This window comes from Bombus vancouverensis, chromosome 2 (assembly GCF_051014615.1).
Source record: "Bombus vancouverensis nearcticus chromosome 2, iyBomVanc1_principal, whole genome shotgun sequence".
NCBI lineage: Eukaryota > Metazoa > Arthropoda > Insecta > Hymenoptera > Apidae > Bombus > Bombus vancouverensis.
The window spans coordinates 5,412,815-5,439,333 of record NC_134912.1 but is presented as its reverse complement, the minus strand read 5'-3'; the positions used below and the strand labels follow the sequence as shown (position 1 = coordinate 5,439,333).

Sequence of the window (26,519 nt, the reverse complement as noted above, 5' to 3'; positions counted from 1 at the left end):
CAGTATTGTATCTATTAATATTTTCACCCGTATTTATATGACTTTATTACATTACAAAACAAAAAAACACAACTTTTATAAAATGCAATCCTTATTTAATCCTACAACATTTAGAGAAAAAATATTATATTTTGTTCCAAAATTTTCTTTATTGCAATTAGATTGCAAAGATTAAAACAAATGTGAACTATTGCTTAATATATCGTCTTTTAAAGGAATAATAATTTATATTAGATAATTTATTTTTATACCATTTTAATAGAATCTACCTCAGAAATGTAAAAAGTTAATTACAAAAAAGATATCTTGACACATAGTTACGCTCCTGAAGCCAGACGACATTTTCGGAGGCTAAACGGCTGGTCCGCCGTTTCTCTGCGCAAAAGCGATCGTTTATTGTGTCGCGAGAAAACTGTCGGTACAGGTTTACGTCAGTTTTCCTTCACTTTTTTCCTAACGTGATTAACTAAGAATAATATCGATCGAACGATAGTGAAGACAAGTGAAATGTTTTAGTGGCAAAACTGATTAACCGTACGGTTGGATTTTGGATATCGTGCAATGAAGTTTCGAGTGGACTACTTTCCATTTACTAGAATACAATTAATGTTGTATTTTAAATAAATCTCGTTAATGAGATTCTCTGGTTTACTTTAGAATCAAGTGTTTTCGATAGAAAATATCGTTGTCGTACCGCTTTAGTGCCATCGTCGGAAAAGTGCATAAGCCAGAAGTAACATTATGCGATCGATAATTCGCCGACGATTTTGAAATACGCTTCAATGATCCGATCAGGTACTTGTGACTCTGTACAAAGTTTCCTTAGTTGTCAGTGAGATGTTTCAAAAGTGATTTTTCAGTGTCTTCCAAGACTTATGCACGACGAAATAATAGCAAGTACAAACTATATACTTGTTGGTATGTGTACAAGCGATGCTAGGAACAGTGTCGTCGTTTTGGACAAATACATTTTCGCGTCTTCCATCCATACACGGTTGCAACAACGTTACCAGTAACATTGCATTTCGCATAAAAAAAGATTTGCAAGCAACATATACTTGAAAGAAAAATGTGCATTTTAATATCGTCAGCGGCCATTTTGAATTTATGAGTACCTCGAACTACGACGATTATCAACCTCATTTTGTAACTCCAAAATTGGACTTTCTTTGACGCCTTTCGAGACAATTGTAAATTCACCAAGAACTGATTTGGCATGTCATTGAAAAATAATTATTATTTTTTATTCAGCGAGTGAAATTCTAATAAGTGCCACAGAAAGCATTCCATTCATTTTATTGTATATTTTACGTTCTAACGTATATACATCTGCTGTTATAATTATAGCATGAATTAAGTAATTTAAATATACTTTCAATTCTAACCGAAAGTTTATTTGTTATCAGAGAAAGGCGGTAATATCGCAAATTTTATATTTTTTATGTTTTATTACTTATGGAAAGGAAACAAGTAATTCCAAATGAATATATCAATATTAAAACAACGTGCAAGAAGAATTTTTCATTCTTTTGTATTTCTTTCTTTGATAAATATATGATTTAAACATAAAATAAATATTTATCTATCAGTTCGTACAGCAAACATAGTACGTGTTTTGTTAGAACATATATAACGTATTCTACCAAGCGACAGCTGTAGTTGAAACTGATAAGTAGATTTGAAATAACCTCAACGACGATAAAACCGTTGATATTAAAATACGAGAAGGAAGTTATACTTTTAATATTTAACGTAAATCCACAGAAAATATATACGAGTTAATTGAAAATATATCAGAGCAATAAAGGAAAAATTGAAAGACAACAGTTCCCTAATTGATCGACGGTCACGACACTGGATGGTGGACGGTGCCATTTTTGTCAATTTCCTAGCGCGCATGGTACGCGCGTAAAGTCGAGCACATTGGAAAAGTCATCAATTGAATCTCACAATCTGAACACAAATAATTATTGTTGTTTATTCGTGTATTGTTTTTGAATCCAATTAAAAGTGTTGAATTTGGAATGGTTAAATTAATTATTTAACCTAATGTGACATCGGCATAGTGTAAAATGCTTTCATTTACATGGACGTGATAGTTTCATAAACTAAATACTGAAATCAAGAAAAAAATTTAACTAATACGACATGCGAGAATCTCAAATTGCCGTCTGTGATCAAACGAAACGGGTCCTCAGACCTTAACAACACCAAAGAAAAATGATGAAACTATGAGTGCAGTGGACACAACACTGTCAATTTCGATCAAAATGGCCCCAGGGCCAGAACATCGTCAAGAACCAGTAGCACCTGACAAAGCTGCTGAAAATAATAATAGTGAGACCTCTAATGAAAGAAATAATATAGAGAATTCAGTGGTAGGTGTTGAAACTGTTAGTAACCAGGGTACGAATACAGAATGTGTTTCGACGAACATTGACACTAATTCAGATTCAACAACTCCAAGTGCACCGGCTTGTATTACCTCTGACAGTAAGCAGGTGAGTTAAAATACAAGGATTCCAAAATTGTTCAAGATGCATATTAATGAAATGAGTAATACTATAATATCATTTTAGTTATTTGTATGAGAAATAAATATGTAGCACATACATATATAAAAATGTATTTTAAATTTAAATAGTATAAAATATTTTGTTTAAAATTTGACTTCTAGTATTATTTTATATATACAAACTAGAAATAATATAAACCTTCCAGCAAGTTATTCATTGCTTATTATAATGACTACATAGTATTTATAACAGTTGATTTTTTAAATTAAATCTTATAATTTCTAAATCATATTAATCTTTATACATTTAATTCAAATTAATTAAATATTTGATATAATTACTTTAATTAAAAGTTATCAATGGACAACTTATATAAAAGTTTGTAATCAATAATTGCTTACGAAGTATCTGTAATTAATTATTATGGTATAACACTATAAAAAATTCATAAGTTTTACAAAATATGTTCCATATCTTATGACAAGAAAATAGTATATTAATATGAAAAATATAATCAAATTGATAATAGTATGACTATTTATGTATAAATAATTATGTACAACTATGTGTTCCTAAAATATGAACGACATAAATTACATTATTGATGATATCATGATTAAACTTTATAGTTTGTTTATATTTTAAGCAAACATATTTGTTATTTTATCATCAAAAGAGTTGCATTAAAGACTTTACTAAATCATGTATGGATAAAAAAAGATAATATATGATTGAAATCATATCACTAATTTTTATGCAATTTAGTTCATAAAATGAGATATAACTTTAAAAATAAAATAATATGTATGTTTTTATAATGTTCAATAGTAGTGCATATATTTATATTTACATATTTACTCATGTATATTTATCATATGTATTTGCATAATGGAAAAGGAATATGTGTATATTATCGTGTAAATTTTATATTATTATATAAATTTAATTTTATTATATAACTAGAGTACAGATATTCATGCATTTATGGGATATTTGGAGGTGCAAAAATGTATAAAATGCACATGATATGCAAAAATATAAAAAATATTTAAAGTGAGATACTTGTTATAACATTTAGTGGGAGAAAGAAATTTTTATGTAGGTTCTATTTTTTCAATTATGTTAATAAAAAAATATGAAACTGCATAAAATATATAAATCTGTCTATATCAGTCATATCTGTCTATATAAATCAGTCTATATATAATTTAATATAATTTTGTATACTATATTTTTTAAAATTTTATATATTTTTTAAATTTTATATAAATTATTTTATGTAAATTCATGCAACTCTTTTAAGCATACAGTACACGGTATATATACATAGATTTACAAAGAATAACGGATAGGTGTACGAAAGGGCCCTTGCTTGTTACGATCCTGGAATGGCCGTGTTCTCAGTGTAATGGCGGCGGCCATGGTGAGAAGAGCGCGCCGCGCCCGCTCGTCACAATAGCATTTAAAATCGGTACTGTATTTTTGATACTGCCGATAAATATTTCTTGTGAACAGTGATAGCATATCGTCGGCTACGGTTTATCGTATACTCAAATGCGCGAGGTCTCTACGTAACGGTGGTTATACTGCTGGGACTGCAGTTCGACGGAGCAGAGACGACTGCAGCCGACCCAGGTGCCCTCTAAAAATATAAATTCCGTGCCGGCACTGCCCAGCAGATTTTTCCTTCGTCTGTAAGTCACCCCGGTATCTCGTGTCTCAATTAGCTAATCGCGACCCCCTATCGATCTCTGGACAAGCCCAAAACTTCAATTCCTGGTGTGTGTCCTATTTTAATTTACGACCGAAGGTAAACTCGCTATTGGCTATCCTTTTCGCATTTCCAAGGACTTACGAGTATTCATTAACAGTGCTTTCTGAAATCTTCAAAGACGATTGGTTTGTATTGTTTCGTACACGAAACCACGTATCTGTTCTTTCTCTTTTTTTTCCTTTTTTTTCGTGGGATATTACCCAATAGTGCGAAACGAATGATAACATTTTCTCCTTTTTTTACCCTCTTTTTTTCTGCTAATAATGATAAGAGTTTATTATTAACCTAGCTGCTAAAACGTACAAAGTATTTCATTGTGTGTTATGACGATTCACGGTCAATAAGTTCGCAAAGGTTTTGTTATCTTTGTAAAAACGGCATATTCTGGGAGGAATCGTAATCATTTTTAACTTTCTTTGTTTTTGATGAAAGTTTGTTACTAAACGATTTGTCTTTTCGACGATATCTGTGTATTGTTTCAAATACAGAAAAAAAGACTGCAGTCAGTTTTTCCTTTCTTTTTTTTTACGTGGGCAGCCATTCTGATAAGATATTTTGCTTTGAATGAAGCTAGTCAGGTTACCGCAGGGTAATGTTGGTCAAATTACCACGAAAAATAAATGACACATCATGTATCGTTTCTTTGCAATATTTTTTACTTTGTTTATAGCCTACAGGTGAAAAATATTTCGCTGATGATATTATTTATGCAGCATTTCGTAAGTAAATCAAATCAAAGATTATATAAATTTATAATTTTTTTCCTGTTATATAAACAGTTATGTACATTTTAGTATAATAATGTTACATGCTTTGATTGGTTAACATTTTAAAAGCATTTTAAAATGGAAGGAGAAAAAGTAAACGTATTGCTCTTATGTATTAACGAAAATATTAAAAGTTTTAGTGATTATAAATAAATAAATGATCCATACATTTAAGAGTTTATTAGAAATAAGATTTATGATACATATGATTAACATAGTGAAAGTAATGTACGTATATGATGTGTGTAGATTGTACTGTTAAATGTGACATTAGTGTACATCATTTATACTAATATACTTTTTTCTATGTGGTCTGTATATTTCTTCATAAAATCCAATAAGTGAAACCTTAAATTCACTCTTGGAATCTATCTATACTTATCTGCCTTGTGGTCTAGTTTATACTATGGTGTTCGATATAACACATAATAATACAAATACTGTAAAATAACATGCATTTTTTTATACAACATTTATTAATTGTAACACAATAAAATTATAGACATTTTTATTTACAAACACTAAATTAAATATAGATTGATCTACGTAATTGTTATATATTTCGTAGTTATAATTAAAGTAATAAATTAGGTTTCAACAGAAAGTGGATAATATAATATAACAGTAATGCACAATGTAATAAAATAATCTATGCAAGTCATAGATATTTAGAATATTCTGTAGTTTCTTAGTACATCTTTGGATATATTGCCGCTTATGGTTTACGCTTAAAGTTTGGATTGAACTCTTGGCATACTTTCCATATTTGAATCTACATTGCCAAATATGTTCCTAGACCATGTATAGGTTACAAACAAAGTGTTCCCAAACATTATATATTTTATAATATGTATATTTTAACTAAATTGGATACAAAATTTATTAATTTATATACTTATTTTTAAAAAATTAATGTCATTTCTATATTATAAAAGAAAATCTGTTCAAAAATTCATTTTAACTTATATAATAGTTCTTGATCAAGAAAAATATGTTTTGATATGATGATATGCGTATCTACTTGTATCTGTTCTGTTGCATCTTATATTTATATTTAATTTATTATTTATGAATTTTTTACAAGGATATCTTTCATTTAAATTCTATATACAAAGTATAATGATGGTATTATTACATGTACTCATAATATACAACTAACTTTAAAATTTTTCTTTTAATTGCATCTTTTAGGAAGAACCAGCTACTTTGTCTGCATTAAATGAAGGTGAATTACGTGCACTATTGGATGAAGCTATAACTTATAAATGTCCCAAAGATCGTGAAGGAAAATCAAGCCTTTTTAAAGTAAGCATAGCTATATTTTTATTTCTTGAAATAAAATGATTTTCATATTTAATGATATTCATTTTAGGAACTACTTCAAGAAGCAGAAGCAGATGAAACCGAAGAAGGTCGTAGGATAATAACCAATTCACGTTGCTTACCTGGGACAAATCGTAGGAGGCATAAAAGAGACTCTGTATCTGAAAGGTTGACACATGGAGGGTCATTGCAAAATTTAGCACAACCTATTGCTTCAGAGTTTGATAGTAGTTTTGCTTATTTGTCATCTGGATCTAGCCATACCTACGGAGGAAATAGAAGAAAGAATAAAAAATATACAGGACCTAGTGTATCTGCAAGACAAAGAGAAGGTGGTTCGTTACCTTCGAATGTTAATGCATCACACAGTCTTGCTTCATTGGCTAATTTAGACTTATTATTTGACAAAAAGGTATATATATATTTATTGAAAACTGCTTATAAAAATTGTTGGATTAAATTGATTATTTGTGATTATGAATTAATTTTCCTATATTTTTTCATTAATTTTATTTAAAATAATTATTTGTAAAAAACAATATAGCTGTGAGTTTTATGTAACATATTATGTAAACACAACATTGAGTTGTTACTTAATTAAATATATACTTTCCTTTTCTGCCTTTTAAGAAGGGTTTCTGTGAAGAAAGAGGAGCATACGATTGGACTAACAAAGAAAAATCCAGATCTTTAGATAAACCATCATATAGTAGTACAAAAAAGGAAGAAAAGGAAAAAGATAAAAAGGATACCAAAAGGGATTTGTGCGAAAGTGAAGTTGAAGTGCGTGAGAAAAGAGGTAACAAAGGAAAATACGGGACAAATGAAATGCTTGAATCAGATAATCCACCACCAGAGTATAAATCAGATTACATGGTCATTGATTTAGGTGATGCTGAGGTAAATTCGTATATTATTAATACAATAATTGTATATATTTAGTGCGTTTTATTTATTTATATTTATTTATCTTTGTATTAATTATTTTAGGTGGGTACTATTAGTGAAAGAAATGTGGGATCTACTATAAGTGGGGTTCAGAGACCTCACTCCTTAGATACGGAAGATGATGAAGGAATTGAAATGAAAATTATTGAACCACGTAGACCTCAATATATATCGCGCACTCCTTTCGATATAGCTCAAACTCCTGTGGATACTACAATAGATTTCTCTCTCCGTGAACATAGTGGGAAGCAAGATAAATCAAAAATATCTGTTAATGGTACAGAAGTAACTGGAGCCCTTTCTTTTCAAACTTTCAATAGTGTGAAATGTGGTATTGGTGGAACTGCAAATAGTTCTAGTGCTAGTCAGGGTAAAGTAATTCCAAGTTTGTGCTCCATGATGTCTGCATCCTTACAAACACAAAATATTACAATGGGTAGGTGATATACCAAAATTATAAAATATTATTTATCATAAAATTATCATACATTGCAAATACTTAGATATCATTAATAATTTTTAAATATTACATTTTTGTGGTATTGACATTTATAAAAGCTTTCAATTTATAACAAATTGAAATATATAAATTTTGCACAGAAGGCTCGAGGTATACAGCGCATACTACCGGATCTGGAGAAAAGAAGTCCTTGGATGAAAATGGGAATCCAGTACAAAACTATAATGGGGAACGGAAAAAACCTAGAAGAAAGCACACTCAAGAACCTAATGTTATTGTATACAGTGCTGAAAATGTTGAAGGACATCGCAATGAAGATATCGACAGTTTAATTAATTTTATTGAAAATAAAGAATCTAAAAGTAAAAAAGGAAAACCAAGTAATCCGGTAAGAGTAAAAACTAGTTCAGGTGCAAAGCCAAGAAGTAGAGAGAAAGATAATAAAAGGGAACAGTTACCTGCCAAATTACAGAAGTCTAATTCCCTCGAAGAAATATCTAAGACTAAACTCGAAGACCTCACAACGGAGAAAAGCGTCAGTTCTAGTGGTGCCAGTAGTATATCAAGTCAACATGGTAAGTAATTGATTATAAGAGCTTGTTATTTAAGTAATTATAAAACAACGCAAAAAGTTTATGAAGTTTGTTTGTATCGCTTGAATAGGCACGATCAATGTTGCATTACGCCGTGCGAAACAAAGAAGCACAGGGGACGCAGCTATCGATAGTCGTGGCGATAGACGATCTTGGGGAACGGAAGAAGGTCAGTCTATATATTGCAATGATACCGGAGATGATTATGCTAGTCGTCGAAACTCCAATAAAAAAATCAATCCAGAGCCTGAACATGAAACAGAATTCCTGGTAGTTACGAAAAAGAAGAAAAGTAAAAAACAGAGAAGAAGTTCCAGTGGCAGTAGAGCACAGAATTTAACAACGTCAGGATCTTATCTCCAAAATTCCAGAGGATTTTCTAATGAATATAGAACACCACTTTCTCCTGAACTTCGAAGAAAATCAGCAAGTAGTATGCCACCAAGGTAATTAATACAACTTCCTTTTTAATTTCTTCCATATATGTTACTTTGAAAGATATCTATAAGAGGATAAATTTATAAAAAAAATCAAGTATTTTATTCATATAGTTTATATAACTTACACTATTGAAGACATTTTAGCTAATTAAAGTAATTATTATTTGCAGTGATAAATCAGACAGTAGCGATTCTGATTCTGTCCATTCATTACCAGTTACATCAAATACGTCCAAACATAATTTATCAAAAATAGCTACCTCATCGGGCGGAACGCCGCAAGCAAGTTACGCGGACATAGCTCGTATGGCAACTATTAATATGACTCACAATTCAGTGTTAAATATGTCTGCAATAGTTCCAAACATGTTAAGTACATCTTCGTGGCCTAGTGTGCCACCCAAAACACCTTCAGAACCAGACAAGATTCCTCAAGATTATTATCCTAGTTTAGATGAATTACAACACTCGGATAGAAAAACAAGGCAACATAGCTTCACCCATTCGAATCATCTTCTGAATCTAAGTTTCGAAAAACCACCATCACCGACTTTGACGAAAATGAAAAATTCAACGGAGAGAAACAAGGCAGAGGCTCAAGAAGAAGCTATTAATAAAAATATCCAGGTTATTAAATATGTACAAGATATTGAAAAAATGCGTCAAAATTTAACACAACAAGAACCAAAAGCCGTGAACTGTAATAATCATATCACAACATCAAACGAGACTTCAGTAACGAATGCAGTGCCATCAAAACTTAATAATACTGTAACCAATTGTAATCCCGATTCTGATAACAACAATCCTAACTGCAACAGTGTCAATAATAAAGACACTGTTGTAAATGCAAGGTGTAATAATCCACGAACACGCAGAGGAGGAGGAAGTTACGTTCAAAATAATCAAAATATACAAAATCAAGTATCACATGAAGATCAACATTTCAAGAAAGTTGGATATACTTTTCATGATGAAAATGCAAAAAAATCACAAAATACTGAAAATTCTAATACGCACTGTGAAAATAAAAATAATCCAGCGATTGTTTCAAATGATGAAGTTGAATCGCAAAAAGCTAATACTACAAATACTCCGAAAGGAATGCAAGAACTGCAAAATATTGAATCAGAAGCAATCAAGTTGACAAAAACTGAAAAATCAACAAAGATCTTAAAAGAACAGAAGCATGAAACGGTTAAATCGGGAAATGTATACTCTGTAAGTTCGAAACAAGAACAACAAGAAGATTCCGAATGTAAGAAAACGAAACAACAAAGTTCCAGTTCGGATAAAGATCAAACACAGAAAGCAGAATTACAAACATCCAATAAACAAAAAACTTCAAGACCTGCAGTTATATTACTAGATGAAACTGCAGCAGATATTACCAAGAACAGCGAGTTACCTACGGAACTTAGGTTTGGATTTGAAATTAACGAACAACTTTTATTGTCGGAAGATTCGACAACCGAAGAGACTTCAAGCGTTAGTTCTGTATTTCCTTCTGCTCCACCACTCATAAACAAACCACCTTCTAATTTCGATAGATATCCTCCAATATTTGACAAACACATGAGATGTGATAAATTTACGCCTAATTTCATGCAACCTCCAAATACGCATGTAACTCAACAACCTCTGCATCCAGTGATGGTACAGCGATTACCGTGCATGGGTTATCCTCCAAGATTCCCTCCTCCTACGTGTTTGCCACCACCACCCACACCTCCACCAGGAATAATGGAAAAGTATCACCATCAACCAAAAGAAGATTTTTCTATGCTCTATGTAGCTCCTGAAGAAGATGTTAATATACAAACGTACAATCATGATAAAATCGTCTCGTTCGTTGGCTTAGGTAAGTATATTTTTCTTTTATGACTTTACATTGCCTCCAATTTTTTAATAAAAGATCAAATAATGCGGTATCAGTAATATTTTAAAAAAAGATATCGAATTCTATAAATTAATCTTTGAACTATTGTTAATTGCTTGAGTGCTGAAGGCAATCGTAAGAATTTGCGGAAGTGCCGATCAATGTAATTATGTTTGAAATATTTATATAGTTGATTTACTGCAGTTAATAGCATTTTTTGATATGAAATTGGAGATACACGCGCTATTTAGCATTCAGTATGGTATCTAAAAGTTCGTAATTCTTTCATTTGTTTCTCTTCATTAATATAGCATGGGACGCTGTTATGAGGGAAATGCCAGTAAGCGGTCGTATACAGTTCTACAGTGGTCAGTGAAATGGGCACTAAGAAATATGGGGTAAATAACAACAATAATGTTTTTGTACTGCAAAATTACCTCTATTGCAAGTTATCCGTTATAAAACTGTAAACAGCCAGAGGAGTCTGCTAACTATGCAAGACCAAATATATATCTAAATACAAGCAAATTGATCGAACCTGTATCAAACAAGTCGCAGAAACTATCAGTTTCGATCGCCAATAAACGTTATACTAATTTTTGAGTCAAATCATCAGTGATAATTCTGTAAAGCCAACTGGCGCAAGGTGTGCCTCTAAAACTAATGTACATAATAATCAATCACTGGAAAAAAACAAGACTTATAAATTGTGTATGTTCTGATTGTACATACATTAATGAGTTGCAAAATACCTTTGAAAAGGTTATAACACAATATTTAAGTTTCAGTATTGACATCTGATACAATATTTGACTGAAAATTATAAGTTCGTGATGCATAAAACATACTTCGCTCTTTCAAAACATAAACAATTTTCTTGTAAAATGTGAAAATTCATGTAGTCTTAAAATGCCTCATAATTTTTGAGGGGAAAAAACGACAAAAAGTAAAATGCCTTTCGGATCAGCTACGAAAGTGTTACAACTTTGAAACAAAAATATAAAAACTATTTAAGGAGTTTAAAAATTAACTGAAACAAGATTATGATGAAGCAAGTTTATTCAAAAACTGTATGTGCTGTGACATGGTGGTTTATGCTGATGCCTTTAAGAAATAAAAAATACATCGTAGACCATTGTAATAAAGTTTAAAAATAGTTGAAAGCAGCCTGTTATGTTAATTATACCAAATTGAGATCATCCGTCGGAAATATTGCTAAACTACTAATAATTATTTGATGTAATTACGAGCAGAGATGATCTTGAAACACCTTGAAAACAAGAATTACTGCAACCATCAGTGAGTCTTCAAGGAAAACGTTTTCAAGGAAGGTTAAACGTAAAAATAATGGTTGCTAGATTACATGTACTTTATTTAAGACGAACCTTTAAAGAAAAGTAAAGAAAGCTATAAAGATGTGTGAAGTGTAATGAAAAATGGTGAATGTGTGTTTTTGAACACGTGTAAAATATTTAAAAAAAAGTAGTGTGATTGACTTACAAGTTTATGGAGTGGTTACTTTTACAGCCGCAATAGATAATAGTTTAAGAAATTTGAAAGAAGGAAAAGAGAGAGAGAGAGAACAATGAAAACTGACTTTTTTTGCAATGCTGTGCTCAAGGTCCTGAATTGGATAGAGACAGTGAGAAGAGTGCGAATGTGTCGAAATGAAAAAAAAACAAAACAAAAAACGCTAAATTTTTACACAAACTTGCTTATTTAATGAATAATTAACTATTAATTATTGGTAATAATAATTATAATAAACTACTTGCTTGTGATCATAAAGTATGACGGAGTGAATGCGTATAGTGCATGTAAATATTCTACTAGCTAATGTCCAATTTAGTTTTGAATACTTGTATTTTGAATTCTTTTAAAATTTTTCATCGTATTATGTTATCCTCTGAATATGGTAAAAAAGAAAGTAATTAATACACTTTGTGGTTGTTATCGATCTACAGTAAGAAAAAAAGCTTATATGAGTAGTTAATCAAAAAAAAAAAAAAAAAAGAGATAAACGGGAAAAATGGACTTAATACAATTCCTTTCACAACGATTCTATTCGTTATGTAGGAAGCCTACCTCCAACATATTTTACTTTTTGATAGATAATCAATATAACGAAACATAATTTTCAATTCGAATGCAAGTGTCGCGTATTTAGAGCCAAAAATATAACCAATTAATAAATTGTGTGGAAACTTATCATTTTCGAAGATAAAGATAAAGCTAATCAATTATTGCAGATAAGTTTCATATAAAAGAATGGAAGCGTGTTTGTCTGTATAGATTATTATTATTATTATTAATTATTATTATTATTATTATTATTAACATTATCATTAATCAGAAATTAATCCTAATTAACAAATTAAAATTGGCGATTTTTGTTGTTGTCTTTTTTTTTACCCTCAAAATTATGCATGGAAACAGAAAATATAAGCTCTGTTAAAATTTTTCATTTTGTTCCGCAATATAACAGTACAGTACAGCTGGGGGTACAGTTTTCAAGAATGAGTAATAAGTTAAAAGTATTTAACATATATAAAAACCACTAATGCATGTTGGAATATACTTCAAAGAAAACATCATTCAATGGGTGTTATCATTGATATGCTTGATATACTTTCTTTTTTGATAGTATAATATACCAATACTAAAGCATACGATAAAGCATTATGATTTAGTTTCACAATGAATTTTAGTCGAATCATTTTATCGTCATCATCAATCATTTTACAGTATAAAAATCAATATATCTCATTTTTTTTCTCTCTCATAAATGCAGAAAAATTTCTAGTGCAACGGATCAGTCACTTCTGAATGCCTAGATAAATCATTATATTCAACTGTACTATGACCAATTCATTTTTAATCGAAAGACCTATTACATTACATCACATTATGATTAGGTGGTAATAGTTTTATCCTTACTTTAAGTGGATGATGTTTCTTCGGGGTATTTCTATCCGGCGTGCAAGAAACTACTCAAAAGTCAGGTGCTTCATCGCCTTAAAGTTAGTAGAGTGCAGTATCAGCCTGTGCCATTGACCGGTTCAAATGGCCAAGACTGTTAAGCTTCACAGAGATTAGCACAGAAGTACTTGAAGAGAAATAGGACCATAAATTGTGTATGCGTTGCAGAATGGCAGCTATGCCGCGAAACGATATTATGTACCGAATACACGGTTTAACTAATTGTGTTATAACGAATGACAAAAAAGAAAAAGATAGACGAAGATGTATAAATATCAACGTGCAAGGTGATAATGTATCATATTATATTCTTTGTTGAATTTATAAGTACCAAATTAATAGTGATCGACGAAACAGGTAAAGTGTATGATTCTTCTGTTTTCACTTATTTAAGCGTTTTAAACATTAATGAAAAGGAAAAAAAGCTTGCTTATTTCGTTCAATAACAGGCTAATTGCATTTATCCATGAACTAATAGCCTGTGCTGTAACGCAAATATGTACGTGTTTCGTCTGCGAAAAGGGCACAAAATCCTAATTGGACGTAATGAAGTTCCAAAATCAAGCGCATTACTCTTGCACATCTCGTTCTCAGCCTATATTATATCAGTGATATAGATTCGGTTGAAACTGTTGAAACGTCGCTAAGATGTAAAATTAATTTAACGAATGGAAAAAAAGAAAAAAAAATAACAAAAAAAACACAGAAATAGTTGATGTTATTTCCCGTCTTGAATTGTTATGTTCGTATAAACGCATGTGTACCAATTTATTCTTGTGAAACTGTGCATGTGAAAGGGATTTTCCAATGATTTTATTTGTAAGTTTGGTTGCTTCGCCAAGTTTCGACAGTACCGTCTATGTAATTCCGCTAGAGCTGTTCTCATAGGCCGAAACAATTGTGTGTATCCAGAAGTAACGTGATTACATTACGATCACGACGAATAATCGAAACATTTTTGGAGATATTATAATTTCAAGGTAATCGATTTCCTTCGACACGAATGTTGAACTTTCAAATGCGCTTCCGGTTACAGAAAGTTTCCAGAAATGTTTATGTATTCGTGGGTTACATCTGCTCAAGATGAAACTTCATTATCAGCGCGGGCATGTTGATAGTGTTCAAACAAGTAAAAAGAAGAAGCAGATAAAGGTTAATAATTGATCGAGAGTGAGAGAGAGAGAGAGAGAGAGAAAGAGACAGCGTGAAAGAGAAAGCAAGAGAAAAGAAAAGAAGAGATCTCAATGTTAGCCTTGTATCACTGTACAATTTGTTATTCAGTGTAAAGCAGTTTTTCTGTACTGTATATACGTATATTAATAACTATTATTAATTATTGCTAATGATTACGATGAAGCTATTCGATTAACTATTAATTGTACTTGCTGATTATCGATAACGATTATACGGAGAATCACAGAAGCTATTTGCGAGTGCTTATGCGTGTATAAAAGGAATAAACAGAGAATATTTTGCGTGTATGGTAAAGGCTGTGCTGTCCAGCTGAAACGAAACAAAAGAAAAAAAAAAGAACAGCACTGGAGAGAGGATGTTGTTGCCAACGTTTAAGTATGTTGCCAAAGGATTTCCCTTTTGTGGGTATAAAAACACAGTATAAAGTAATATTCGAGTTCCTTTATTTTTTTATGTCTTTCTTTTTCGCGTCGTGGAATTGGCAAGATGTCAATTAAGAAGTACTCAGTGAGAAAATTAAAAATTGATATTTGAATACAACACACGTTCTATAACAGAACATGTTCTATAGTGATGTTTATATATGTATATATAAAAATGACATATATATATATATCTACATATATAATTATATATATTCAATATAATTATATATATATATAATTTTCCTTTTTTACATTAACGCCGTATTGTATTATCTGCCGTTTGCTTAGCGATTAATCTATTTAGAGCATAGATAAGCATTGTGATATACGCATAAATAATCAGGTAACTGTTGTTTTCTTTTCTCTTGTCAGCTGAAAAGCCAAAATACAAAAAAAAACCGATAAAAAAAATCAGTGAAATATTTTCGAATATTACTTGCATACTGTATTTCGCCGATGATACGTATTCAGATGATAAATCGTTTAAATCTGGCACGATGAGAGAAAAACGGACTGAGAACGAAGAGAGTAACGAAAGAAACGGAAATGGAATTCATTTTGCGAATGCAACAGAGAAAAATTGTGAAAGACGCGTGTCTTGTGTCATGTTAAGAGAAAGAATCAGTCGAAAAAGTGGAATTGAAAAGAGAAAAAGAAAACCCCGATTTATTCTCAGGATGCGTAAATACAGCGGTCGTTGCTTACTATTTTGTTATTAACGATACTGAGAACTTCAAATTCATGCAAAGCTATCATGGACCATGGATGTAAAGAGTCATTTGCCATGGAGTGTAAACGAAGAAAATATGCAGTGGAAGTGAGAGCGAGCGCGAGAAAGAGAGTGAAAAAAAGGGAGAATGCAAAAGAGAAAAAGTGCAGATGTGCGAGGGAAAGAGAAAATGAGAAATAGTGTGTATTTCAATATGCTTCTACACATGAGAGCGAAAAAAGAAATAATGTCCTCCCAAATAATTATTCACATTGAGAGAAAAAAAAAGATAACGAGAAAAACGCGTATAGTGTCGCCATTTGGCCTTTATGCTGTTCTATCTGCGATTTCATACAAGCTTTGCGTACGATACTGTGATATAATATCTCTATTTCTTCGTTTTTTTCTTCTTTCTTTTCCTGTTTCTTTTTTTTTATTTTGTTTTCCTCTTCCTTAGTTGCGTGCGTGTAGATTCACACAGAAAGAGAGAAATACACATACAAATCGTAGAATTTGAACGTGGAAATTTCTATGAGATATCCTTCGATATACATATATATATATATATAAATAGATATATGTTGTATGAAAAAGAAGCGATCATGCGAAATGTGAGAAACAACCAACCACCGTCTCCTGCGTTTAATTTGTAAACGATTAAAGCGCTAGTAACGCGTTTATTTCATTCATAACCGTGAAAGTCTAAATATATCAAATAAAAAAACGCAAAAAAGATAAGAAAATAATAAAAAAACATACATGTAGATTTCAACAAGTGCATCGAGAATACACGAGAGAAATATACGTTTCGATTTAACGAAAATCATGGGATAAGAAAACAACGAGAGTTTTGAGCGTGACTACATATTTCTTGCATGTTATCTACTTTTTCATTGATTCTGTTACGCTTTCTCGTTATGCTTTCGCGATGACTCCTCTCATTTCTCGCACAGCTTTCTATCTTTCTTTTTTACTTCTTATACGATTGTTATGTAAACTTGCGCTTTTTCCTTGCTTACTTACGAGGAACGCGTATTCTGTGGTTGTCAGAGGAGGATCAGAAGTGAAAATAAGTCCATATATGATGGAAGATTGCTGAATGCAGCATTGTTAGAGGCATACGAATGCACATACGCGAGTATATTTGGAAAAGAATAACGTTAAAATATTAAGCAAGTATTTTTAAGTATCGAGGATTTAGAAATTATTTAACTTTATTTTTCTTCGAACATCTCGATGTGTGCATTACTGACGATCCTACCTGTATCACGTCATTGCGCCACTTTTATATATGTTTGACTAGAGAATTTCAGAAATCGACGTTTTTCTCGTCTGGCTCCTATGATTAGTTACTTAATAAAAATAACAGAAAAAAGAAGTGTAAAAAGAAAGGGGAAGGAAGGAGAAGCAAAGCAATCTCAGAAATATTCAACATTCCTTGGTATCGTTTTCAGGAGGAAGACTCTTTAACGCCTCCGTTTGATTTATAAAATATTGATTTACAAAAAAAAAAAAAAAAAAGAAAAGAAAAGAAAAAATGAATTTATTTTCAAGGTTTTTCTCTTGCAAAAGTAATAAGGAATTACAAAGAGGATACTTTATTTACTAGCCATTTATATCGTATTCTGCCAGTTTTTATTTATTTTGCTATATTTGCTTTATTTTATTTTATTCTTTTCTGCTTTAGTTCCCCAATTTTGATCGATCGAATTGTTCAATTCGTTTTCGTTTTCAACAGTATATATATATATATATTTCTTTTCTTTTTTTCTCTTTTTCACGATGTCACGCGATCAAACGTGCACTATTTATCTCGATCTCACCTGAAATACCGTGCGCTTTTCAAATTCACTGTGTTACATGTAGTTTCGTTATTATTATTATTATTATTATTATTATTATATTATATTATATTATTATTTTCGTTTGTCGAATGTAATAAAACTACTTGCGTTTTTACATTGGTTGCACCCAACATGCACTGAATGCAACTTCTTCGGTTCGACGACCTGTCTAAATACTGTTACCTTGTTGTATATTATATTTAAAAGGAAAAAAACAAAGAGGAGAGAAAGAAAATAGCGTTCGGAAATTTGTATTTATTGCACTGTGTACGACCAATGAGTACGAATTTTCTCTGCCTCCGTTTAAAGAAGAATTTTCAGCTGTTCTGCGTAAAGGTTCACTGGTAAATTTTGTTGATCGTCATTAAAATGTTATATATAAATATATATATATGTACATATACATACAAGAATCTGCATATATACACATACACACACACACACATATATATATATATACATACATACATATGAGTATTAGCGTGTAGAAGAACGTTTCTATCATTTGTACGACAAACGATTATTATCATTGTCATTATTATTATTATTATTATTATTATTATTATTATTATTACTACTACTACTACTACTACTACGAAAAATAATCTGATAATAGTTGATTTTTTCAAGTTCTCGCGCGCATTTCATCGAAATTCCAAAATAACACTCGGATATTATTTTACCGGGAGACAAGGAAAAATCAGAGGATCCGCGGATCGTCTGGAAACAGAACTATTTTTCTAGTTACTACACACGTAGAAATACTGATCTTACGAATTAAGCATTATTTATTTTGTAAAACGAAATAGCGTAGACGGAAGCACAGTGTTTCCTAACGAAATTATATATCGATTACGTCTGTCGAGCAATGTCAACGTTACTTCTTTGTTTTCTTTCTTTTTGCTAAAATAGCGACAATAAAGGATATCGTTAGAGAAAAGAAAGCAAATGCCGACGAACGAACATATAGCAGGGGTAAAAGAAGAAAGGAGGAAGGAAGAGGAGAAGAAGAAGAAGAAGAAAGAGCACAATCGCGAAATCGATTCTTTTCAATGTTGATTGATAATAAATGTAAAATAAAAGCGTGCTGCGAAACTTGAAGGAAGACAAAAAACAAGTGAGACCGCTTGTAAAGTTTTTAGATAAACAAGAATTTTTCCCTTTTCTTTCTTTTATAGAGAAATATGTTCTCGTAGGGATTCAGTATTGGAAAAATTGATGTAAATGAGTCTTCTTATTAAATGAAATTTTGAGCGTATGAATTCCGAGCTAGAGTATACTTTGTACCGTATGAAATTGATTTGTGTTGAAAAACATGGAAAGGATGCAAAAGTTTATGTCTAAAAGCTTTTCACAGCGTCTTTTGCGAACACGAAATTCGAGGACACGAACGAATATAGTTGTTAAAATAATTTTTTGCCATGCCTTCAATTATCTGATGTCAATGTTATTTGATTGCTTGGCATTAAATGATATCACTTGCGCTACAAATTGTTGAGAACATCACTTGTTTTTGTTATTAGCCCCTTATTGTCATGCACGCTCAGCATTTTATTTAAAAACTTGATTTTAATTCTAATCTTATTCATTTTGTTTTTTCTTTTTTTTTTTTGTTCTTTTAATGAGTCGAATATTATAGCCTCGATCATATTTAATCCCAAAAAAAATTATTATTGAATTATTCAAAATTAATTATAAAAATTCTTGTATCTTTTATATAAAAAATTGAGATTTTTAATCAGAGATTAATTAAATCCTGATTTACATTGTAAAATAGAATCTTCTTTAGTGTAATAATAACTAATAGTATCGTTAGCCACAAATTCCGTTGTACTTATTTTCAAATTTGTTAGTGAACAGAACAGTCTAGAAGTCAGATATAACATCTTTCATCCTGAAATAATATAACATTCGCAATCCTTCACCGTCAGTCAAAACAACTAAAGATTAATAACTCTTGTGTACGTTAACAGTAATTTGAAATATAAAAATTTGAGAAACTCTTTAGATTCAACAATCAATCGTAAATGGCAACGTTTTTCAATAAAAGAAAAGTGAGTTACCAGAAATTAATTTGAAGATATTCCTTCCAAAAATAATTTATTTGATTTATAGCATAAATATTATTTAATATCGTTATAACAAAAATTTTATTTAATTTTAGTTTTAAAAGCGAAGTAGTTTTTGATAGTAAAAACTTTAATCAAAGGAAAAGAATATAAGAGTAAAGAACTGCAAAATTTGTGATAATTAACAACAGCAAATTTTGCAATCCTATATTTTTATTTCTTTCTAAAAAATCAAGTATAGTGATTAAGTAATCGGTGCAAAAAAAGCAAACATATTTTTCATTTATTTGGATACAACGATATTGTAAGTCTGCTTTCTTTATCTTGTTACGAAATCTGACTAAAATCGTAAGAACAATGACCAAACATAGTTCAAACAATTTGCAACATCAACGAGATTAGACATCGAAGAAGAATATCGGAAACAGGTAAATATGCTTTAAACATAACTTATACTAAAATACCAGAAACTCAAGTAATTAACCTTCATCAAATGACAGCAACTTCGACAGGAATTACTTTTTACATTGAAGTAGAAAATAATAATCCAGTGTGTCAAATACAAAGATGTAATAATATAGTTACAGCTTGAATTCTGATATAAGTTACTTTAGCAAAATTAATGTTCCATCTTCGTGTGATACATCTTTTCTAAATAGATTAGTATGAGGAATTATAACACATTACAACAATTATATTTTTTAACATGTATTTAAAAAAAGATATTTCTGCCACTATCTTTTCTATTTTAAATCTAATCAACTATATAAATTATATTTTTTTTAACCGTTTGAGTCCCAGAGATCATTGAAAAAACAAGGTCGAAAAATCCCGAACAGTGCGATAGCGCTTGTCTTAATCGATTACGAAGAGAAACAAGCGGCGCAATAGCGCTCGTCATATTTTTTACTTTATCAAATACATCTATATTATTATATATGCGTACTATTAGTTTATAAATATTTCAAGTTTTTTCAACAAAAATTATTGAGAAGATAATAGTGAAATACAAAATACCGTCAGTCATCCGTAGCGTTCAAATGTACTGGGACTTCTCGACACAAAATCTAAACAGCGCGATCAGACTCAAACAGTTAATATAATAAAAGGTTTTAAACATCTTGTTTCGTAAAATATTACAAATACGACTCTTTACGAGAGAGTTGATTTCTATCGATGATTTAAGCATTTTGCATTTGAGTGTTCAATGTGAGCGATACGTGCAAGTGTGACTGCGTTATGGCAGCTAGCGAGTTTCCCATCTATATGCTGTTTAATTCAGGAATGAGCGTTGCTCTTCCTCTCTTCAAGTGTGGTGTATACGCGTGTAACTCAAATAGCCTTATCTTGTAGCGCTTTTCGATATCGTTTCAATAAATTGTTCATTTGTAGAATTATTCATTTTCCAATCTTTTATCGCCGCGATCATAACATCCTTGTTCTACAGACAATTAATAATAACGAAATACATCATACTGATTATATCGATTCGCTTGGAGACACTTTAAAGTTCTTTCAAACATATGTATAAGTATCATTTTTCCTCTGTCTTTCGATAATATCTATATTCTGAAAAGTAAAAATAGTAACAATTGCCAGTTGTTACTATTGTTTAGGAGATTTTAACACAAACATCTGCTTTTGGTAATATTATATTCCAATATTAATAGCACGATTTATCTTATTCTTCTAAATCATAAAAATATCTTATTACAAAAACGATTGAAATACATGCATTCTGCGCAAATACTAAATTGCATGTTCTAAAAATATTATAGTTCATAAAAATTGTTGAAAATATTATAATTATGCAAATCGATCCAAATTCCTATGTGAATAATTTTCATATTTTTTAATAATTTCGAATACATAAAAACAATTTCCTGTTTGTTTTATTTTTTTTTACATGATACATTGTTATCTTATTAGTACTAAAAAGCTTTACAAATTTAAAAATGATTTAATTATTTAATTATTTAATTTTATATTCAATACCTATTCAATGGTTATTAAGAAAATGCTTAAGACATATTGTGGCCTTATTTCCTGTTACATAATTACGTTTTTTCAAGTTCCTAGCGGTAATTCTCGGGCTGTAAAACTGACTCATTCTAGAGGTAATTTAAACAGGATAATAAACGCAAATGTTGCAATTTCATGGTGTAACTATTTTTTTATATCATCGTTTCCCCAAAAATATTTTTTACAGCATTTCATATTTCCTTTTTGCTCTGCATAAAAAGATCAAAATCAAGATTAAAATTTGATTACTCGCCTTATCGTATTTAATAAATTACTTTCGTATCGACAAATATGATCATTAATTATTTTTACTAGCTTTGATTACAATCTATTAATTTAGATATTAATACAAACCATAATCGCTCCGCAATTTAAGCTACTTGAATAATTATTAACATATGTATATAGATATCATTTAATAAGAAATATTATATTATTTAACAGTCCTATACGATATGAGTAAGTAAGAATGATAAAAGTCAAAGTATAATAAGCTGAAAGTAATTGCTAGATCATTACTGATCTAAGTGTTTGAAATACAATTTTATAGAATCTTAACTATACATGAAGTATAACAATATTTCAAAGTTTATTTGTTAGAATAAACTTTTAAAACTTCTTATACACCATCGTAAAAGGAAATTAAAAATTTATTCGCATTATAAAAATATCAGATCAAGAAATTGCGCATATTGCAATCAGTATTGCAAACATTGCAAGTTATTATTTGCTGAGGACGCAGTATTAATACATTCTTAAATGATCTATAGGGTAAAACATTCTCTTACTTATAAACACTAATATTTCTATGAGATACATTAAAATAGTTATTAATTTAGTCTTCGTTTAAGTAAAGCGGTACTGTATAAGTCGCATATTTCTTGAACAATTCATAAATGTATTTACAGAAATACACATCCCGACAAATTAGAAAATATCACACCATATCCCATTTCAGTGGTGGTGGTGGTAGTAGTGGTAACGGTGGCGTGTAACGTCCCTATCAGTTCATGATCGTCTTCTATATAAGTTGGACGGTCACGGGTAGTGTTCGTATTTACGTGCAACAATTTTGAAGTGAATGTTAGTACATATTATGAAAAGCAGTTTACAAAACATTTTGCTATTAGGCTCTTGTTACTGTTCACTATTTTGATTGATCTGAAATATTCGGAAGATCTATTGTGAACTACTGCACATTGTAAGTATAATGCAATTCGTTAGACCTTCTTTCGACGTAATAGACCGCGCATCTTTATGCAAATTCACATTTTTCTAAATAGTACTGCAGTAGCAATTATTATATATTATGACAAATACTCTGCTTTGGATATTTTGTACATTTTTATATATCATGTGTATCGCAGGCTTAAATTTTCTATAAATGCATAAAAATCCGCAGTCTACTAGTTAAGTCTCTTTTTTCGTTTTATTCATTTTTTAATTAATACTTAATTCTTCAATTTTATTCAATAATAAATTTACAAATATTTAAAATTACATATCGTTTTATTGATAAACTTTGAATTTAAATATTAAATATTTATAAAAATACAGTTTTGCAATATTATATTGTAATTTAAATTATTATAGATAGCTTTTTTATGCTCTCTATCGTTTGTAATTATTTTTCTTATATTTTGAATTATAAAGTATATTTACTGAAATTGTTTTATAAGAATCAGGAAGTGCTTGATAAATTTGATAATTTTGATATAGCTCTTGTAATTAAGTCATTGTGATTTATAATATAATTAATTTAATCAACTGATAAATTAATTAATCTATTAATTGATAGTATCTCATATTTACTTTGGGCCATAATGGTATCTGTAATGTCAATTAGAAATATATCTAATCTAACGATATTATCATTGTTCATCTTACAGAAGTACAAAAATGGGTACTTTTACAATCGTTTTTACATTGATAGCGATAGGTAAGATAATGATTGTTAATATTTTTCCATTTAGTTTTTATTATAGAAGTACATTGATTTTATTTTTTTATTAGGTATCTCTTGCATCGAGGCTGTGAAGTCTCCAACATTTAGCAATACTTACACATTAAAAGGAACTTTATATATTCCATATGCTGAAATCCGAGAACCATTCTATGCATGGTATGATGGCAAAAGTGGATCTAGTAGAATCGATTACTATGGAGGTAATTTAAGTATAAATTAATATAAATCTGAAAATTAATACAAAAATTTTTTCTTTAAAAAGAAAATAAATTAAATTTGATGTAACTAGGAATGGTCAAGACTTTCCAATTATCACACAAAGGATCATATGGAAAAAGCATAAAAATTGCCCCAATAACTACAGAATCTGTCCTGAATGAGGAAACATGTCTTGAAGTAAATGGTACTAAAGAAATTAAGGTTGAACCTCAAGCTATTATTCCAGACACAACTGAAATGGAGGTAAAATAATATTTTCCCATTTTTCCCCAACGATTTAAATTTAATTACTAATATAAAGTTAAATTTTATCTAGTGTATTGGAGAAGAAGTGATTAATGGTTTATTATGTGAAAAATGGAGATTGGAACAGGAGATTGATGGAAAATTAAACAAATATACTTTTTGGATAAGATATAAGGTAATTGTGACTCTACATAATTTTTGTCAGTTTAATAAACATCATTATATCAAATTATTCTAAAATTAATTATAGAAATCTCCACGTGTACCTGGTTTAAAAGAACCAATTCCTGTAAGGTATGAGATGAAAGGATTCAATAGTCTTTTGGGCTCTCACTATGATCATTACTATCTGGATTATGATTGGTACTCTTCTGAAAAACCTAGTTCAGAAGTGTTTGAAGTTACAACAAGTAATTAGAATTCTTTTCATTTATTAACATAAATTTTATTTGAATATATTTCAACTATAAAACGTGTATCATAAATAGATATGACATGTGTTGGTTTTCCCGGACCTGGAGACAAACATGTATACACATTTAATCCTATGCGTGAGTTTGTTCACAATTATGACACTCATGTAAATGAAGCATTTGAAGATTTCAAAAAAACTCATAACAAGGAATATGTAAATCATGTAGATCAATTGATGCGTAAAGAAGTATTTAGGCAAAATTTAAGGTATATCGTATATTTGTACAATGTACACAACTAATATGAATGTTCATAATCAATAACTGATATAAATTTCTTATAGATTTATTCATTCGACCAACCGAGCTAATAAAGGCTACCAATTGAGTGTTAATCATTTGGTAGATCGTACTGAGTTAGAATTAAAAGCTTTACGTGGCAAACAATACACTGCACATTACAATGGAGGACAACCTTTCCCACACAATGCTGAAAAAGAAGTAACCGAAGTCCCAGATAGTTTAGATTGGAGGCTCTATGGTGCTGTTACTCCTGTTAAAGGCGTGTATCTTTCTTTTTTAATTATAAAAAACACTTCAATAAAAATTTTTCAATATTCCAAACTAACAAAGAATTTTCTTAATTAAATAGATCAATCTGTTTGTGGATCTTGCTGGAGTTTTGGTACAACTGGTGCTGTTGAAGGCGCGTACTATATGAAGTACGGTAAATTAGTGCGTTTGTCTCAACAGGTAAAATAGTTTAAATACAACTAAACGAATATTATAAGTAACAGAATACTTTATTATGATTTTTCATAATTATAGGCGCTTATTGATTGTTCATGGGGCTATGGAAATAATGGTTGTGATGGTGGTGAAGATTTCAGATCATATCAATGGATTATGAAGCATGGAGGTTTGCCTACTGAAGATGATTATGGTGGTTACCTTGGTCAAGTGAGTAAATTATTAGATTGCAAATATTTCATAGACAATATTCATATGAGTATATGCGTGATAAAAATTAATTTTTTAATCGTTTCAGTGGAATACCATATTTATTAGTAAATTAAAAATTAATTTTAAAAATTGCTTTCAATTATTTTTTTGTTTAGGACGGTTACTGTCACATAAATAATGCTACACTGACAGCCAAAATTACTGGCTATGTAAATGTTACATCGGGCGATGCTAATGCTCTAAAAGTTGCCATTGCTAAGCATGGTCCAATTTCAGTCGCAATTGACGCATCCCATAAAACATTTTCATTCTACTCCCATGGCGTATATTACGATGAGTCTTGTGGTAAGTAAATGCAACATTTTCTGAACAGGCACCTGTTTTTCTAAAAATAAATAACATCTCGTTCATAGGTAATACGGAAGAGAGTCTGGATCATGCAGTTTTAGCTGTAGGTTATGGCAGCTTAAATGGAAAGGATTATTGGTTGGTCAAAAATTCATGGTCAAATTACTGGGGCAATGATGGTTACATTCTTATGTCTCAGGAAAAAAATAACTGTGGTGTATTAACAGCTCCAACATATGTTACTATGTAAGAAAAATAAGTAACACTATCTTTATTTTTTTAATATGAATATGTAAGAAAAGGGATTGTTGAAAATCGAAAATATACATTCTTTTTTAACGATAAAATTTTGCTTTCTTAATATTCTTAAATATAAACTGTATACCTAAAGAAAAATAAATTGTTAAGACTACATCTTTTGG

At 30.2% G+C, this 26,519-nt stretch overlaps 2 protein-coding genes across 9 annotated transcripts; both read left to right on the top strand.

Annotated features, from left to right (window-relative positions):
- Positions 1-346: 346 nt before the first annotated feature.
- Positions 347-19,342, top strand: tyf (twenty-four). Of its 8 annotated transcripts, none has more exons than XM_076627823.1 (10): positions 348-795; positions 861-2,501; positions 6,249-6,362; positions 6,430-6,792; positions 7,011-7,280; positions 7,371-7,764; positions 7,929-8,363; positions 8,452-8,827; positions 8,992-10,682; positions 11,012-19,342. In XM_076627823.1, exons 2-10 carry the CDS (start codon positions 2,232-2,234, stop codon positions 11,074-11,076), a joined length of 3,978 nt encoding a protein of 1,325 aa, XP_076483938.1. In that variant the 5' UTR covers positions 348-795; positions 861-2,231; the 3' UTR covers positions 11,077-19,342. The 8 variants fall into 8 exon arrangements, with proteins under 8 accessions (XP_033199109.1, XP_076483938.1, XP_076483939.1 ...); XM_076627824.1 differs by having other exon boundaries at positions 348-918; positions 1,765-2,501; XM_033343219.2 differs by having other exon boundaries at positions 348-2,501; positions 8,452-8,550; positions 8,626-8,827.
- Positions 19,343-22,942: 3,600 nt separating this feature from the next.
- Positions 22,943-26,444, top strand: 26-29-p (C1 family peptidase 26-29-p). The gene is made up of 12 exons (XM_033343221.2): positions 22,943-23,143; positions 23,832-23,881; positions 23,956-24,108; positions 24,198-24,370; positions 24,444-24,548; positions 24,624-24,783; positions 24,862-25,054; positions 25,131-25,348; positions 25,439-25,539; positions 25,615-25,746; positions 25,905-26,094; positions 26,163-26,444. The coding sequence occupies exons 2-12, from the start codon at positions 23,842-23,844 to the stop codon at positions 26,345-26,347; spliced, it is 1,650 nt and encodes a 549-aa protein (XP_033199112.1). The 5' UTR covers positions 22,943-23,143; positions 23,832-23,841; the 3' UTR covers positions 26,348-26,444.
- Positions 26,445-26,519: the final 75 nt, after the last annotated feature.

Excerpts from the sequence above, each read along its gene's own strand:
- tyf (XM_076627823.1), top strand. The coding sequence starts at position 2,232 with ATGAGTGCAGTGGACACAACACTGTCAATTTCGATCAAAATGGCCCCA. Across the intron at positions 7,281-7,370 it reads TTGATTTAGGTGATGCTGAG|GTGGGTACTATTAGTGAAAG; the intron begins GTAAATTCGTAT and ends TAATTATTTTAG. Across the intron at positions 8,828-8,991 it reads GCAAGTAGTATGCCACCAAG|TGATAAATCAGACAGTAGCG; the intron begins GTAATTAATACA and ends TATTATTTGCAG.
- 26-29-p (XM_033343221.2), top strand. The coding sequence starts at position 23,842 with ATGGGTACTTTTACAATCGTTTTTACATTGATAGCGATAG. Across the intron at positions 23,882-23,955 it reads TTTTACATTGATAGCGATAG|GTATCTCTTGCATCGAGGCT; the intron begins GTAAGATAATGA and ends TTTTTTTATTAG. Across the intron at positions 25,055-25,130 it reads GTATTTAGGCAAAATTTAAG|ATTTATTCATTCGACCAACC; the intron begins GTATATCGTATA and ends AATTTCTTATAG.